The following is a 17,728-nucleotide window of genomic DNA, read 5'->3' as shown; positions in this document are numbered from 1 at the left end:
ATATATATATATATATATATATATATATATATATATATATATATATAAAGATGAGTTTTAATAAAATGTAATAACTAAATTAGATAAATTATTCAAATAAAATAAGATTTATGATATATATCATAATAATGATTTATAAAAATTAGCAATAAAGAAATACAGTTTTTGATAAAAATCTTTAATAAATTTTGTTATTGGTGAAAATATAAAATAAATTCATCTAGGTATTTATTATTTCATTATAATTTTTAGTACCTATCATATAATATATTCATGAAAGCTGGTATTATTTATTTAATTTTATTAGTTTTAAAATGTTAATTACTATAAAAATCATATTATAATGATTATACCATGTACTTATTTAAACTTTAAATGTTTATATAAAATAAATTTCTTCAAAATTACTATCATTTTACATATTTATTAAATTTATAAAAAGTATATTTTTAAAATAAATGTTTCAAAATGTAATTAACAGTATTCTTATAATTTAAAATGTAACAATTGAAATTTGGTGTTATAATTCATATTATTTACAAATTGTTTGGAATATGTCATAGAAAATAAATTCTTTGAATATATTTTTGTTCAAACATTATAAAGAAAATTACCAATTACAAGTCAAAGTAAATATAAAATAATATAGTATTCAAAACTGCTATGTCATGTCTATACTGGATAAAAGGAAGCTATAGAGCCATAGCGAAAATACAGAAATATCTAGAATTCTACTAAAGTTTTTTTTGCTTGCAGTTATCTACATTTTAAAATAAAGACTATTTTCTTATATTATTAATAATTACAATAAAATGAAATAATTAAATTACAACTATTAACTAAAATAAAATTGTCTGGAACAGCAAACCCTAAAATTTTCAAAAGAAATTATAAGATATAAATAATTAAAATTAATGTTATGATAAAATTAAAAAATAAACAATTAATATTATTTCACTAAAAATTACCTTTACTGTTATTCCTAAATGTATGTATTTAAATACCTTTTTTCATGTAATATTTAGATAAGCGTTACTTATAGTAATTAATGCTTCATTATATTATGCATGTTATTCCCATTTAAATTATTTATTTTCTGCATTTCAAATGTAAAAATCAAAATTTATTAAAAAAAACTATTTTTGTAATTGTTAGGATATATTTTACTTAAATATAATTTTAAAAGTAGTTTTAGAGAGTAGTTAAGTACTTAACAAAGCACGATAATAATGTATTTTTATTCTGAATATGAAAACAAGCTACATCCACAGTAATTGGCCTTCGTGAATAAGTATGGAGCCCAGTCAAACAAAATTTGTGGTTTCTTTTCTAGAATTTTATATAATTTAAACTGATATTTTGGATTGTTTAATAAAAATAATTGATTCAAATCCTTGTTTACCTACAATTGTACAACAATTATTGAATTGAAATTTTAATATGAAGTTAAAATTAGTACTGATAGTCAATTGAAAATTGACTATAAAAATGTCAATAATCTACTCATCAACAGATACTATATTGTCAAACAAATAATTTAAAATCTATTTTTTCAATAAAACTCAATTTCAATACATAATACATAGAATATTATTTGATATGAATTTGAAATGAAAAATGTAGTTTATAATATGAATCCATAAATATGAACAATGTCAAATGTCAATACTTTAATGAATCCAAAAAGGCATGGTATATAAGACACATGATTGTATATATTATTTAATTATTATTATTATTATTAAATAATATTCTTCTTAGAGTGCTATTCATTTCCGTATTGATTAACAAATGTTGGCAATCATGTTAGCAATTTAATCTTTATTAATGGTTGTCCTTATTAGAGATATAGATGTATTAAACCACTTTTTGGGGTTGTTCAACCAAGAAATTTAAGATCTTCCACAACCCCTATTTCCAACTACTTTACTCTGAATTATTAATTGTAGTAGACTATATTTTTCTGGGCGTCACATAATATGTCCTAGACATTGAAGTTTTCACAATTTTATTTTTTTACTAATTCAATATCTTTATTAATTCGTTGTAGTACATTAATATTCATTATGTGATCACAACCAACTAATTTTTAATATTCTGCAGTATATTAAAATCTCGAATGCTTGAATTTGGTTGAGAGAGTCCATGTTTCTACTTCATAAAGAAGTACAGTAAATACATAACAACGAAACATTCTGATTCAGAGGTTCGTACTTAACTGATGACTGAAGAATACATTTTTTATTTTTACAGAAGCCGCTTTTGCTTTTTCTATATGGTATTTCATTTTGTGAAAATGATCCCAGTTATTTATTATTAATTCTCCTATATAAGTTATTTTATGTACTTTTTCTAAAAGGGTATTGTTGAATCTGAGCACATTTTTTGGACTTTGTTCCTTATCAATTACCATATATTTAGTTTTTTGGGTATTTAAATTTAGTCCTAGGTTTTCATTAACTGTTACTACTTTATTCATTATCTTCTGTATATTTTCTATGCTGCTAGTTATCAAAAATTACCACCTGCATATCTAAGATTGTTAATAACCTTTTCATTTATAATACCTTTCTCCGCATCTTTTAAGACACCTCTGGCATTATTTTTTGAATATACTGAATTAAAAAATACTGGTGAGAGTATAAATTCTTGTCAAACTCCTCTTCAATTTCTTATCATTAGAGAGTATGTTATTTATTCTAATATTAGCTTGTTGATGTCAATATAAATTTTTATGAACAGTATATCTTTTCCATCTATACCAATTTTTTGTAAAACTCCAATCATTTTTTTATGTCTTATTATTTATATATATATATATATGTATGTATATATATTAAATTACCATATGAAATTCATTTTAACATAAAATATCACTGATATAAATAAGTGAAAATATAATAAATTAATACCTAATGGTGTTTTAAATACAAGAATCTAATGCAGTAGCCTACACCAGGGGTGGCCAAAAAATCAATCGTGAAATGAACATGAGTTGATCGCAATTCCCTTTTATTTTTATCTTCATTTTTTTTAGAAAACAAATAAAATATTTATTTTTTTATGTGAATTTTTGTCTTTTTTCAACTTACAAATATAAAAATTACATTAATAACAATTAATAAAGGCAGTAAAGTAATAATTGAACTATGAAAAATGCAATTATACACCGAGATTGAGTAGCTATAAAGGTATATTGTATGTAATCTAATGTATAATTTGTATTAAATAAGGGTCTTTATTGCATTTGTTGAGTTGATTAAAAAATATATTAAAATACATGTTATGTAAAATTGTAAAATTAAAGTTATTATTACTTATTAATATTTTAAATTGAAGTGTAACATACATTGACATACAATATATTTTTAATTAGTGAACAAAATTTTATATTTTCTTTAAATACAACCTAGAAAAACTCACAAGTCGATCAGTGGTCAATAAAAGTTTGCCACCCCTGACAATAATAATATACCAATAATAAAAAACAATCCTGTAATTCAGCTGTATAAACTTGCCATACAAATGGATATAAACTTATAAATTATGAATGAGAACAAAATTAAAGGATTACATACATATTAATAGAAAATACAGAAAAAAAGGTTTACTAAAGTTGCAATTTATTATAAATTAATTCCAAGGAATGAAAGTCAAATCTTTTTACACTTACAAACTCCATAAAAATATTCAATTGATTTTATATTAAATTATAGAAGGTATCATTAAGCTAAATAGTAGTTATTATTAGGGAGGCTTATATAAATATTTGCTGTAGTTAATGTACAACTAAATTTTGGTTTGATACATATTTGACTCTGCAACTATTATTTTTTTTTAATTTATTCCAAAACTGTAAGTACGTATAGTTGTAATATTATATGATTGGTAATTGATAAGTAATAGAATACAATACTGTTAGTACATAACAGTGTTTCTCAACGACTATCTCGAGACACATTGATATAATCAATGGACATAATAAGTCCAAGTGTCATCATACAAAAGTTAAGAAACACAAATACAAAGTATAATTTATTACTAGAGAGCGGATCTTTAGGTTTTTACATATTTTTATTAACTTTATGCAGATTTATGAGGATGAAAAATGTGAAGTATTTATCCATCATAGAGTTCATATAAAAACATTTATTTCACATATTTTAGCATATTTTGAACATTAGAGAATATTTAGTTTATTTTTCATATTTTTGAATATATTCAATTATTGTTCATAAAAAAGCATATTTTATTAATTTTTTGAGTTGTGATTTTTATAGAAAAAAAAATTTGATTGTTATATTTATATTACTATGTATAGAACTGTTATCCGTTTTTTCCTTTAAATAATTTTTCTTTTACCAAGGAATGGTGCATACAAATTGTTCATTGTTTTTATTTAACTACTTTGTTTTTTATATATAATTGTATTATTATTATATTCCTATGTATGAACTGTTTTAAATTTTTATATTTAAATAATTTACCTTTTACTAAAGGAATGGCCCATAACAGTAATTTAATTTTTTTATTAAACTATTAAAGAAAATAAAGTCGTAATATCGCATATTTACAAGGTCTTTTAGAGATTATTTTAGGTTTATTTTAGAGCATATAAGCATCATATTTTAAGATTTTAATATACTAAAAATCCGCTCTTTATTTATTACACTTGAAATATATTATAATTCATCTTAATTAGTAACTATATAGTTGGTTCAAGCATTAAATAAAAATGGTTCAAATAAATCAACTTTTGCAAATAAAGAGAATGAGAAATCTGAAAATTCTATAATAATAATTTAATCATATTTTATTTATTTTATAGGTAATACTACCAATAAACTCAAATATTGTTTTAAAATCATTTAAAAAAATTACATTAAAAACAAAATATTGATTTATCTATTATACAATTTAACTATTTAAATGTTATCTTTCACTTATTCATAATCCAAAAAATGTTTATAAAAATGCATTTGAAATATAATTTAAGATGTGTTTGGTATTAGTCAAGAGTAAATAATCATGAGCACAATTTAAAAAAAATAAATTAATACTCATTATATACAAATTAAAAAGCTTTTATTAAAATATTATTTTTTGAATATAATATAATCTAAAATCAATGGTAAAAATTACTGCTGGAGTATGATAATTGAATTTAAATATAAATATTAATATATAATTATAATAAATATAAATAATTTATTTTGGTGTTTTTAAATTAAATAATTATTAGAATAGTTTATCAAAACTGAAATGTAAATAGTTAATATATTGGAGAATATTCAATTTAGCAATATTTTATTACTTTATTATCAAAGTAAGAACAATAATATTTATTTTTATTTTTAATGTAACTCACTTCAATTTAATTAATAGGTAATTGATGAAATAGAATATTTACTGGATTTGTAACAAATTTTATATCATGGTAAAAATATATTTATGACTATATTCTAATATTAAGCTATGGTCCATTATAATAAAATAATGATTCAAATCTAGAAAGAAAAAAATATTTTTTCAGAACCATTTATCTTTCATTATTTATAAGAATTTAGATGTATAGAAATAGTAAATTAAATATGAGTACTTTTAATCTGACCATTTTTATAGGAGTTTTATATGATCCCTCGCCTTAAAAACGCTTTTTATCAAATTACTAAATACTTTTAACATGGTTTTAACAATCATATATGTATTTAAAATTTTAAACATCTAGGAGAAAAAATAACCAATTAAAATAATACCACGTAATGTTCAAAAACTAAAACACTTTATGATTTATATTAAGTGAAAAGTCAATATTTAATTTATAGAACTTTCAACTCAATACTTATTACCAATTCAAGTAAAACATTTCAAATCTATAATTTTAGTTTTTACCAAATATATATACAAAAAAAAAAAGTACATAAAAGGATACAATAATAACCCAACCAGCCAAGTAATAATAATACATTATATGTTATAATAGAAAAAATAGTATTATATACTTACAAGTATAAATTAAATTGTTGTATCACAATCAATAAGTGCTTATAAATTATTTGTTTCATCAAGTGGTTTAGCTTTACGAAGAATACCTAGGCATAAAAACATAATTTTATAAATTAGCATTGTAAAAGATATATTTTTTAAATAAATGTTTTTAAGGGTTTAAAAAACTCTAAATAACAAAACAACATAAATCTTAATATGCATGCATTGATGCAGTGGCGGATCTAGGATTTTATCATGGGGGGGATATAAAATATTTTGTACATAATATGTATAGGTATAATAAGCTTTATTCTACTAAATTTACAAAACAAAATTTAATTTTCTTGATGACTGTGCCATTACTCTATGTCTGTATTCCAGGTCATGTTATAAATACAAGGTGTATATATGTAATCTGATATGAAGTTAGATACTAATGTATACTAGTTTATCCTTCTTGGATACAAAATAATGAAAACGAAATAATAAAAGAATAGTTTTTATTTAAATTGTAGATGCAAAATTTGAATTGGTTGCAAAAAAATGTTTTTTAACTCTTTGCCCATGGGGAGGATCTATCCCCCATATCCACCCCCGTAGATCCACCACTGTATTGGTGTGTATAATGCAAACAAGTAAATGAAAGTTTCATTTTTATATAGATGTTTACTGAGCAATAGAAAAATAAGTACACACATTGTTGAGTTAGCTTGTTTAAGAAAATATATTTAAAATGGTATACTTGAATTTAACATTATATTAATCATAACTTATTCTAAATAAAAAATAATAACTCCAACTATAACAAACACAATAATATTGAATAAATATTGTAAATCATATTATGATTTTCATAGTACTCAATTCATAGAAATTTGAAATATGAGTTAGAAAAAGTAGTGAAGCTGTAAAATAATAAAAACTGGATAGCCAAGGGATTTTTTTTTCTTGTTTTTATATGATTTAAATGTTTGAATGAATGTTGTTATTTCATTAAGTATTTAATAAAATAAATCAATAAAAATAACCTCATTCTTGATGCAGAAACATGGAAGAATTAAAAATTGTAATTGAACCATCAATATAAATATAAAATAAGTAAATATATGTGTAATTACCTCTCTCTACAAAACAATTAAACAAAGGATCACTTTCTTTAATAGTATAATTCAACATGGCCTTTTGATAATAGTTTCCTTGCATCTCAATATTGTTGATTATTGTTGTTAGTAAATGTGCTTTTTCTACATTGATTCCTAAAAATATTAATTAATTTTAAATTATGATATTTGTATATATATAAAATGATAAATTCAAATAATTAGGAAGCTCCTCTAACAAATAATAATAAATGTATTGAAACTTATAAAAATGTTAAATCATTTTTTTTTTTTTCAATAGCATTAATTTATAATCTAATTAGAAAGTACTAATAAAATTACTTTATACACAAAAAAACTTATATAAATTAAAAATTGCAATGTTTGTATTAAAGAAAATAAAGGAAATTATAATTTTATATCACTATTATCAATATTTTATATATTACATTTCTTTAAATAATAGTAATAATTTATCATAAACTCAGTCAAATGCATTGAATAAAATATAAATATGTGATTTTACTAATAGTAAAAACTGTAACAATAAGTTAAAAATGTATTACTAAGGGACAATGAACTAAAACTAAGGTAAACCCTAAATTATATTTTATGTGTATAATAAAAAAATTCCTGGAATTTTAATTGATTTTTTCATGTATACAATTTAAACTAAAATTAACTAAATCTCCTTCAAAATATTGTCTTTGGGAACAGACACACTTACTCTAACAAATTTAAAACTATTCAAAATATCTTTGATATCCTTCTATTGGTATGACCATGAGATTAGCCATCACAATAGCATTAATAACTTTAATCGTCGCAAAATGTTCACCTTTGAGTCCAAGTTTTAAGTTAGAAGTAAGCCAGAAATTGGCATGATGCAATATCTAGTGAATATAGGGATTGGAAAATTGTGAGAATCTTTCTAATAAATTCTTAAAAATTGCTGAACTGCAAAAGATGTAACACAGTGCATTTTCGTGGTGCAAAAACCATACATTTTCCTATTTTTCTGGATCAAACTTTTTAAATGGTTTAAAACTTCAATATAAAAACTAGAGTTAACTGTTTGTCCATTTTCAACCCTTTTTTCTAAGTTTAAAGCAAAATTTAATGTTGGTCCGTTGTTGAAATTGCGCCATTTTAACAAAATGCGTTAACTGTCTTTTGTAGATTCGATAACAATTAACATGAAACTAATGTAGTTTTAATGATTTTTACATACTTATAGTAAATTACATGTACTTTTAATTCTATTCATCATATTCATGATAAGTAAAATAGTTTTTTTTTATAAATAAACTCCGGGAACTTTTTGTTCTTACAACATATAAAAATTATATTTTAGAATGGAAAATTACCAACCTACAGGTTTATGCATCAAATAAGTAAAGTGAACATGAAAATGATAGAATGATGGTTGATAATGTACATAAATGCGTAATTGAGATAGTTCAACTCCATACAATTTAAAAATAGCAGCCTAAATAAAATAAATATAATATATTATTAGATGTCAAACATATTAATATATTTATAGTATAAGTACATACCGATCCTTTATTTAAAATATTTTTTAATAACTGTAAATGATCAGCTGTTAAATCTCTAAGCGATTTAATATTTCTTTTTTTAACAATAGCTAACAAATACAATTCACTAATCTTACCAGACCATTTAAGATCTGGCAAAAGTATAAAGCCATCATTATCATCATTTTTTTGATTCTCGGAAGCAGTATCATATTTGATTTTTTCTTTTTCAGATTTATACTCCAAGCAATTGTACACCCACTAAATAAACATTTATGTAAATAATTTTTTTTTTTTTTTACATGAATCTAGAACCATTTCAAATCAAACCTACTTGTAATGACAAACTGTTACTTAAGATATGAGGTAGAGTTATATTCTGATAAATGTCTTCAGTTTCTTGCACCAGATAAATGGGTTGGCTTGAAAATTTTAATATATGCTTTTCTGACGCTGGGTATATCAAGTCCATCTTGTTGAAAGCAATGTTTTCTAAATTACAATAATAATAATTAGGATACATATTTCGATTTGGGGCTGAATAAAAACGTAACTGAACATATAATTTTAATATTTACCATTGAATGGTGGCACACAACTGAATGATTTGTAAACGTCGTTTTCCATATTTAACTTTAATTTCGTACCAGAGTTGCACACATTCAACACAGAAGCCTCGTCAAAAGCATACTTTTCCAAAACAACAACGGCTGGTTCTATACCACCATTGAAATTTCCTTCGACGGCGATCATTTTACGTTCCGTATCATTCGTCAGAATTCGTCTGAGACTGAATCCATCAAAACTATGTTGCTGATCCATTACGCGTGCACAATGATTCAACGAGAGGCACTTAAGTACATGTAGTTTGATTTATAAAATACGTACTGGTCAAACGAAAATAACACCGAAAGCTTACAGAGAACGTGGTACTATGAGCGTGTGTTAACGACGATCGGATGAGAAACTTACTTAAAAACGAGAACTCACAACGAGACCATATGAAACGCAAACAAGAATTAGACGTAACGCCGTAGCGAACCGTTAGGTGTAGACAATAATACTGTTGTTTGATAGACGATTTACAATGGTAAACGATATATTTGTACTATTTCAAATGTTAGAAACGAAAATTTGATCAACGACTAAACGTTATCAATTCGTCGAGAACGCGGCATGATTATATCGCATTAAGTTTCGTGAGTATCGATGACCGTGGTTAGCGGCTTCACTACTCGATATTGATACTGGACCGAAAAAAAACCTAATCACGTTTTCTGATTTGTATTTTATTTTTTACACGTATGGGTTTCTGTTATTTAGACTGCATTTCAGTTCTATGCTAAAGACTGTCTACAGTCTTATGTCATGGTATAAATATCTAGCGTAAATAAAAATATATAAGTTTTCTTGTTTTCTTCATCAAAATGCTTAACAACTTGAGATCCGTCATACGAAGTTTCGCTAATAGTAAGTGATCAAGGAGTTATTTATTTGTTAACATTGCTATGCACAACACGGTTGATCATATAATTGTATCATTCGTATAGCAATTTTTTTTTTTAATAATTTGCCAATGATTTATTTATCTAACGTGAACTAATATGCTAATTGTTTTTATTGAAAGACATATACATTATATTCCTATTTTATATTTTTATTGATGCTTTAAGAATACTGTTCTAGATAAATATCTAGAAAATATTTTATGTCTCCACAATTAACTTATTTAAAATAATTAATTATTACTTTATGGTTAATTGAATTGCAACCTAATAAAATATAACTATTATAAAAACAATTTAAATTCTTGCAGTTTTTAAGAATAGTTAAATTTACCCGTTTTGAAAATTACAAAGTACCTATTGTAATTATAATTGTTCACTATAATATTGAAATCAAACCATAATCTATATCTCTAGAACTTTCAAGAAGTATTCATTTTGTTCTGTTAATACAATTTGAAAAAAAATCATCTAATCTAATAACAAATTTCATTACTAAAAATTAATAATAATAATTATTCTGTTGATGGTAAGTAACTGGTTTATACGCTGATTAAATTTTATCTTTATCATTAAATAATAAATATATTTTTCATGTCTTTTTCAGTTAAAATTGTTGCTGATAGACAAGTATATCCAACAATACGGTCTATAGGTTCACTTAATCAGTCTCCTTTGGGTTCACCAACCTTGCCAATTTCAATTAATTTGCCTACTGTATCAACCAAAAAAATTATAGATAAGCCATGTCCTTGTACTCCCTTTAGAATTCCTCGACCAACGATAACACTTACATTGATCGATCCACTAATTAACAATGATAATGAAATTCAAGCAGCACGTCTTATAGTTATTCGGCGTAAGAAAATGAAAAAACACAAGTTGAGAAAATTAAGAAAACGTATGAAATATATTTGGGCTAAAGTCAGACAAAAAAGAGAAATGAGGAAAGAAAAAGCTTTCCAAGCTGAATTAATGGGACAGGTAAAACTATAATTATTCTAAACAAGATAATTATAGTTAGTAATTCAAACTAACTTAAATTAATAAAGTTTAATATATAAACAACAGCATATAGTTAAAAATTAATAAAACACATAATAAAAAATATATCTTCATTAGCTTAAATAGAATATTATTTTCTTTACGTACTGCATTCATTTTATTAAAGTTACAACTTTAAATTAGTCCTTAATTAAATTACTTTTATCCTATTCACTTAGCTCAATTATTTTTTGATATATTTAAACACAAAATATTTGAATTTACGAGTCTTTTATACATTAGTTATTAAAGAAATTATGGTTTTATTTACATAACTTTATTAATACTTTTATTTATTTATATTAAAGATTAAAGAAGCTGAAAAATTCAGTGCTGCTAATTATGTGCAAGAAAAATTAAATATTGTTAATATGACAATATTACCAAATAGATGGAGAGGAAAACGATTACCAGAGTTTGTTATTAAAGATTTAATAGCCAAAGCTCAAATTAAAAAACAAAACAAGTTGGAGGCCAAGGAACGAAGAAAAAAATTTATGGCTTCGTATAAACCAGTATGATTTTCAAAATCGTTAACAATGTAATAGTATAATAAAACTAAGTTTTTATATGAAATTAAATCATGATAAATAAAGGTAGATATTTTAATTTTGAAATGTAGTTTTCTTCCCTTTGAACATATGCATATAAATTACTTGTTATATTTTATATAATTAATAATTTATAAATTTTAAAAAATAACAGTCTTGAAATATAAATTCTCCACCACCAATATTCATAGAATTACAGAAAAAAATATAGTTTGAAGTTTTATCTAGTTTTAAGTCCATATTCTTTTGCTAGATTTTCAGCAATAACTAAATATTGAATATCAGTTGGGCCTGCATATATTTCAGTTATTCTTGCATCTCTATAATGTCGTTCAGCTGGCATGTCTTTAACATATCCTACTCCCCCAAGAATCTGTATACAATTGTGTGTAACAAATGTCGCGGTCTGTGATGCTTCTAATTTGGCCATTGATGCTGCCTGAAAAAACATAAATTAAAAAAAAAATACATAGAATTAAATTTTAAAATGTTATTGTTTCAGAAATTACTTTAGTGAAAGGTTGATCATTATCTCTTAACCATGCTGCTTTCCATGTTAAGAGTCGAGCTGCTTCCAATCGTGTAGCCATTTTAGCTAATCTTTGCTGAAATTAAATAAATATTTATATATTTTATAATTATATTAATAGCTAACGACTTTATACTTGAACAGCTGATAATTTAATTATAGCATTATCAAAAGCAATTCTCTTTCCGGCATAGTCTATAGCACAATCCAATGCTGCTTGGGATATGCCTAATGCTTGAGATGCTATACCAATCCTAGCTAAATCTATATAGCACAAGTTAAATTGAAATATTTTCAATTATAAACTCAAGTTAAACCTTCAACTCACCGATTCCAGATAAAGCTATTTTGAAACCATCACCTTCATTGCCCAACATATTTTCAGTTGGAACAATAACATTGTCCAGTATAATATTACAAGAAGATGCCGCTCTAATACCCAATTTATCATCTCTTTTGCCCTTTGTCAGTCCTAAAACATAAAATAAATAAATATAATTTACATAATATAGTGTACTTTTAATCAGCATAAGCTATTTTTATTTGTATTTTACTCAACAATTGAATTTCTCAACATTTTGACCATTTAAATGAATCAAAGTTTTGTCAAACGCTTTTAAATACAGTGTGTTCAATGATAAATATAACACGAAATATTTTCAACACATTATCTTGTATTTTATTTTAGTTTTTATCTGTATAAGGACTCAGGTAAATCTGTATTTAAAATTAAATAGTCATATAAACAATTAATAGCAATTTTAAAACAAATTATATAAATAATATATAATATAAAAACCTATTGTACTTCGTCAAGAAACAATGAAGGATACAATTCAATCTTTGATCAAAATTACAAAATTGATTATTATAATTTGTCAGGTGAAGTATTTAATCAAACTAAAAATTTGGTTAAAAGAAAAAATATAACCTAATATATCGACAAAATTGGTAAAAATTAGTTAGATATTTTTAAAATGTACAGTATTATACCTAAATGTATTATAAATAAATGGTATATAATATATACTACATATATAAAAAATAAACAAATAAACGCAAAGACTCAATTAGTCAATTTTCAAGACAGAACAAAACTTTATAAGTCAAAATTGTTTTAAAAATTAATGTAATCCAAATATGAACTCAAAAATAAAGAAATAAAGGTTGCCATTAAAAAAAATTTGTTTTACTGCGCATGCTCAGAAAAAATTGTTAAAAATTTTAATTTTTCAAAAATAAATGTAAATTCAAGTCCTTTTACAGATAAAAAAAAAGCCCAAATAAAATACAAGGTGATGTGATGGAAATATTTCATGTTTCCTTTATCTTTGAATACACTATAACAGTTAATGTAAAAATTTGAGTTTAGTAAAAGTTATAAATTTTAAATTACCTGGACTATTTGTTGGAACAATAAATGCAGATACTCCTTTATGGCCTTTGGAGAGATCTGAACGAGCTATCACAATAATTGCACCGCCTTCAATACCATTTGTTACCCAAGCTTTTGTACCATTTAATACCCAATTATTTCCTTTACGTTTTGCTACTGTACACATATTGGCAGCATCACTACCACTGCCTAACCTTGAAATAATATAGCTGTATTAATTGTGACTGAAACTCTTAAATCATTACCTGGTTCACTAAGAGCAAAACACCCAACAATTCCATTTTTTATAAAATGAGATAGAAATTTTGTTTTTTGATCTGGAGTGCCAATCTTGTTCATTATACCTGCATATAGAGCATTATGAATACTAACTATAGTACCTGTTCCACCACAGCATCTAATAATGAACATATTAGTAAATAAATATTTTATTAAGAAAATAGCAAAGGTATCAACCTAGATATTTCTTCTACAGCTACTGACATAGCAAGAGAGTCTGCCCCAAAACCACCATATTTCTTGTCAACTACTAATCCCATAATTCCTAAATCAGCTAATTGTTTTATCTGCAATAAGGTAAATAATAAATTTTAAAATATTAAAATCTTAAGTTATAAAATAATCCTATATTTTAGTATTTAATTACAATTAAATCATTTCTAAATTGTTATGTAACTAAATACCATATACATATAAGTAATTTTAATAAAAAATTGAAAATAATTTATTAAAATTATAAAATGCAATACTGGTTAAATTTAAATATAATTTATCAACATTTCAATCTCTAAAATAAGTTGATAAAATATACTGGTTATGTTATATAAGGATAATTTAATTTTTAAATTGATGATGAAATACATGCTCCATAAATATAACATTTCAAATTGGAAAATCTATTAGTGAAATAACCTGCATTTATTTACTTGTTTAGAAGGAAATATTTGTTTATTGTCCAGTGTAGCAGCTATAGGCCGTAATTCAACTTCAGAGAATTCTCGACATACATTCTTTAATTTTGTATGGACTTCAGGTAAAATAAAACAAGACATGTTACGAATGCCTAGATATTAAAAACAATCTTTCAAATAATAGATAAATTTAAAAAAAAAATTAACCTTACCAGTTGACTGCCGTATGATGGAGTTGATTGAATGCATTATGATGTTTGTTAATGTTAAACAATTAAAATAATTTACGTATTATTTGATGAATACATTATAGATAAGTCTAAGATATAAAAAAAGTGATTGAATAAAAAATCAAACTGATTAGAATAATAAAGAAACTAACTATACAAAATCATATAATAATACATAAACAAAACTGATACATATGCACATTGATCACTTTTGTGAAAACTAACATAAAATTATAATTGTATAAGTGAATATAATTTTTTTTTTAAACCAAGAAGTTTACTGTCAAGAAAGCAAAGAAAGCAAGGTCAACAAATAGGACTTTAACACGAAAAGACATCGGTGGGCCGTCAAAAATGGTACGATTTAAAAATTTAAGGTTTTGAGTATTTGATAAAAATTAATATGATAAGATAACAAGATGAAGCTAAAATAACAACTGATAACAACATAAATAATGCATAGAAATTCTTGTTTTGTAATTTAAAATGAATAAAAATAAAATAAATAAATGTATCTAAATCATATGTAACATGTATTTATTTATTGGCTATTGTTATTATTACATACTATATTATTGCACAAAAAAGTATTCTGAGAATGATGATCTTCATTACTAACATCAATGTCCCAATGAATTAATTTTACCAGCACCCCATTAAATTTAGGGGTGTTAGATACACGTTACATTTTTTTTTAATGTGGATCATTTTATAATGAAACAAATTACGCACAGCAGTGGATACTGAATTGGGATTTTTATCGGTTCCATACTTAGTAAAAAATCAAATAAAACTCAAGAGCATAACTTTCAAAACACAAACAGACGTTAAAAAAGAACTACACAGAAGTCGATTCAAAGTGGATCCAGCATTAGATTAAAAAAAACCACAAATATTAAGGATTCACATGATTTAAAAATTAACAACAATTTGACTTGAAAATATTGAGCCTGAATTAAAGAAAAAATTAAGTCGCCTCCTCCCCTATAAATAAGTCTAAATACATCTTTAATTAAATTATTGTTAATGTTTTATGTAAAATTGATGTAGTTAGAATTATATTAATTAAATTAAAATTAAAATTCCTTCTTAATATATAAACGTTTAACTAAAATAACAGTGACTAATTTTTAATGACTTTTCAATTTGTTATTGTAAATCAAAATTTTAAAACTTTACCATAATCTGTAATGTATGTGTTATAATTTTCTTACATAAACTTAAAAATGTATAATAAAGATCACTTTGTATCCAGGGGGTCTATTCTCAAACGTATCGAACCACGCTTTCGATCAATAGTTGATCGAAAACAACTTTGATTTCGATTGATAACAAAAATACTATTCTCAAACCGCTTTCGATCATTAGTTCGATAGGAATATTCGACAATATACAACGATAGTGAATTTGGTGTCGAAAACTGTTTTCGACACACAATTTTCACTGTAATCAACTAATTTATCAGTTTTTTCAATTTATTGTTCGTACTTGTATCGTATTTAGTACTATAATCTATAATTAATAATTAAAAGAGTATAGTTCGCGAACGAGAATGAATGTTTAAATATTTATCATGGCATTTGATGACGATTTTGAGATTTACAATATAATGCAAATTAATGAATTAGAAATTCAAAACGAAATTAATATTACTAATGAAGTAAGACGAGTTATGAAACAAGAAGATCCTTTTGGTAAGTTTTTATTTTATATATATATATATTTAGTTATAAACAAATATATAATTGCTTTCCAAAAATTATCGATCATTATATACATTTAATTTTTTAGCACTCAACAGTTTATTGGTACTTATCGTTTAAGTAAGGTGCTTGTACAAAAGTTAACGGATGAGTTAAGTCCTTTCATTTCAAGTCCGTCAACAATTGCTGGACTAAGTATTCAAAGAAAGGTTAGTAATAGAAAATAATAGGTACATACAAATTTAAAATTTATTTTTAATTGATTTAATATTTTTTATTTTATTTTTTTGCTAGTTATTAACAGCTCTCAGATTTTTTGCAAGTGGAAGTTACCAGCAAGATATAGGGGAACACAGAGGTGCTGCTGTAAGTCAAGCTTCAGTTAGTAGATGCATTACTGAAGTAGCTAATGCTTTAAATGTTCCAGAAATAAAAAAAAAAAAAGAAAAGAGCCCCCAGAAGCGGGGATCGATCGATGTGGCCAGCATACAAATACAAATATTCATACCGTACATGATTTTCTATTATAATAAAACATTTATCCAATAAATCTATGCATTACATTTTTTTTTTTTTTTTTTAATTCACGTATAAAGGCTTTTTTATGTATTGCTCGAAGTATACGGAACAGCTGCTGTTCTCCACCCCCTAAATCTCTCTGTAAACGTCACCGATATGTATGCGTTATTATGAAATAACTCGTGTACAGAGTGCGCGCGCTTTAAAAACATAGTCCTCAACGCGCACTACGATCGAATTCTCCGATGGGCGGTCGATCGTAATCCGTAATACGTTTCAACTTCATTTTCTGACTTGTTTTTACCTGATACGCGTACCCGCAGTACATTTCAATGTCACTGGATTATATCCAATCATCGTCGGCATAATCCGAATAAATATAAAAACAAATAATTTTGATAGCGATATTTTTGATTTATAAGTATAATGATTTTTACGAAGAATTACATTATGTTATATTAATTATATCGCATCCTTCGTAAGCTTTACGTGGTAATCACGATAGAAACTTTTAAGAACAATACTTGTACTATTGTATAACCATATTGATGAACATTGTACACTCGCATTTATCCCATGACACGTTTGACAGTCGATACGACATTACTCGTCTGAATGTTGCCTAATATTAAACAATAGTAGATATTTGACTACCGTCAACGGTACATTTTACTTCGAGGACTATTCAATTCTACCATAATTATATAATGCGTA

General features: G+C 24.4%; 3 protein-coding genes across 4 annotated transcripts; 1 reads left to right on the top strand and 2 right to left on the bottom strand.

Annotated features, from left to right (window-relative positions):
- Nucleotides 1–5,763: 5,763 nt before the first annotated feature.
- LOC112686492 (m7GpppX diphosphatase) lies at nucleotides 5,764–9,795 on the bottom strand. The gene is made up of 6 exons (XM_025558769.1): nucleotides 9,205–9,795; nucleotides 8,961–9,118; nucleotides 8,648–8,887; nucleotides 8,460–8,577; nucleotides 7,107–7,244; nucleotides 5,764–6,092 (listed from the first exon to the last, which is right to left on the bottom strand). Exons 1-6 carry the CDS (start codon nucleotides 9,446–9,448, stop codon nucleotides 6,046–6,048), a joined length of 945 nt encoding a protein of 314 aa, XP_025414554.1. The 5' UTR covers nucleotides 9,449–9,795; the 3' UTR covers nucleotides 5,764–6,045.
- Nucleotides 9,796–9,925: 130 nt separating this feature from the next.
- Nucleotides 9,926–11,696, top strand: LOC112686487. Its single transcript, XM_025558763.1, has 3 exons — nucleotides 9,926–10,096; nucleotides 10,739–11,115; nucleotides 11,484–11,696. The coding sequence occupies exons 1-3, from the start codon at nucleotides 10,054–10,056 to the stop codon at nucleotides 11,694–11,696; spliced, it is 633 nt and encodes a 210-aa protein (XP_025414548.1). The 5' UTR covers nucleotides 9,926–10,053.
- Nucleotides 11,697–11,764: 68 nt separating this feature from the next.
- Nucleotides 11,765–15,167, bottom strand: LOC112686489 (short-chain specific acyl-CoA dehydrogenase, mitochondrial-like). 2 transcript variants are annotated; one of them, XM_025558764.1, is made up of 9 exons: nucleotides 14,775–15,167; nucleotides 14,578–14,714; nucleotides 14,108–14,217; nucleotides 13,897–14,048; nucleotides 13,652–13,840; nucleotides 12,584–12,727; nucleotides 12,392–12,519; nucleotides 12,236–12,331; nucleotides 11,765–12,165 (listed from the first exon to the last, which is right to left on the bottom strand). In XM_025558764.1, exons 1-9 carry the CDS (start codon nucleotides 14,809–14,811, stop codon nucleotides 11,947–11,949), a joined length of 1,212 nt encoding a protein of 403 aa, XP_025414549.1. In that variant the 5' UTR covers nucleotides 14,812–15,167; the 3' UTR covers nucleotides 11,765–11,946. The 2 variants fall into 2 exon arrangements, with proteins under 2 accessions (XP_025414549.1, XP_025414550.1); XM_025558765.1 differs by having other exon boundaries at nucleotides 14,578–14,678.
- Between the last annotated feature and the right edge of the window lie 2,561 nt (nucleotides 15,168–17,728).

This window comes from Sipha flava, unplaced genomic scaffold, assembly GCF_003268045.1.
Source record: "Sipha flava isolate LNK unplaced genomic scaffold, YSA_version1 311_pilon_pilon, whole genome shotgun sequence".
In the NCBI taxonomy this organism is placed as follows: Eukaryota; Metazoa; Arthropoda; class Insecta; order Hemiptera; family Aphididae; genus Sipha; species Sipha flava.
The sequence above is the reverse complement of the archived record's forward strand: the minus strand, read 5'-3'. Positions and strand labels throughout refer to the sequence as shown.

Bases quoted from the DNA above. Each gene is read 5' to 3' on its own strand.
- LOC112686492 (XM_025558769.1), bottom strand. From the start codon at position 9,448: ATGGATCAGCAACATAGTTTTGATGGATTCAGTCTCAGACGAATTCTG. The intron at 8,578-8,647 runs GTATGTACTTAT...TATTTTATTTAG, and splicing joins ATATTTTAAATAAAGGATCG to GCTGCTATTTTTAAATTGTA. The intron at 7,245-8,459 runs GTTGGTAATTTT...TAATATTTTTAG, and splicing joins TTTGATGCATAAACCTGTAG to GAATCAATGTAGAAAAAGCA.
- LOC112686487 (XM_025558763.1), top strand. From the start codon at position 10,054: ATGCTTAACAACTTGAGATCCGTCATACGAAGTTTCGCTAATA. The intron at 10,097-10,738 runs GTAAGTGATCAA...TGTCTTTTTCAG, and splicing joins CATACGAAGTTTCGCTAATA to TTAAAATTGTTGCTGATAGA. The intron at 11,116-11,483 runs GTAAAACTATAA...TTTATATTAAAG, and splicing joins AAGCTGAATTAATGGGACAG to ATTAAAGAAGCTGAAAAATT.
- LOC112686489 (XM_025558764.1), bottom strand. From the start codon at position 14,811: ATGCATTCAATCAACTCCATCATACGGCAGTCAACTG. The intron at 14,049-14,107 runs GTTGATACCTTT...GTTCATTATTAG, and splicing joins GCTGTAGAAGAAATATCTAG to ATGCTGTGGTGGAACAGGTA. The intron at 12,728-13,651 runs GTAATTTAAAAT...TTTATGTTTTAG, and splicing joins TGTTCCAACAAATAGTCCAG to GACTGACAAAGGGCAAAAGA.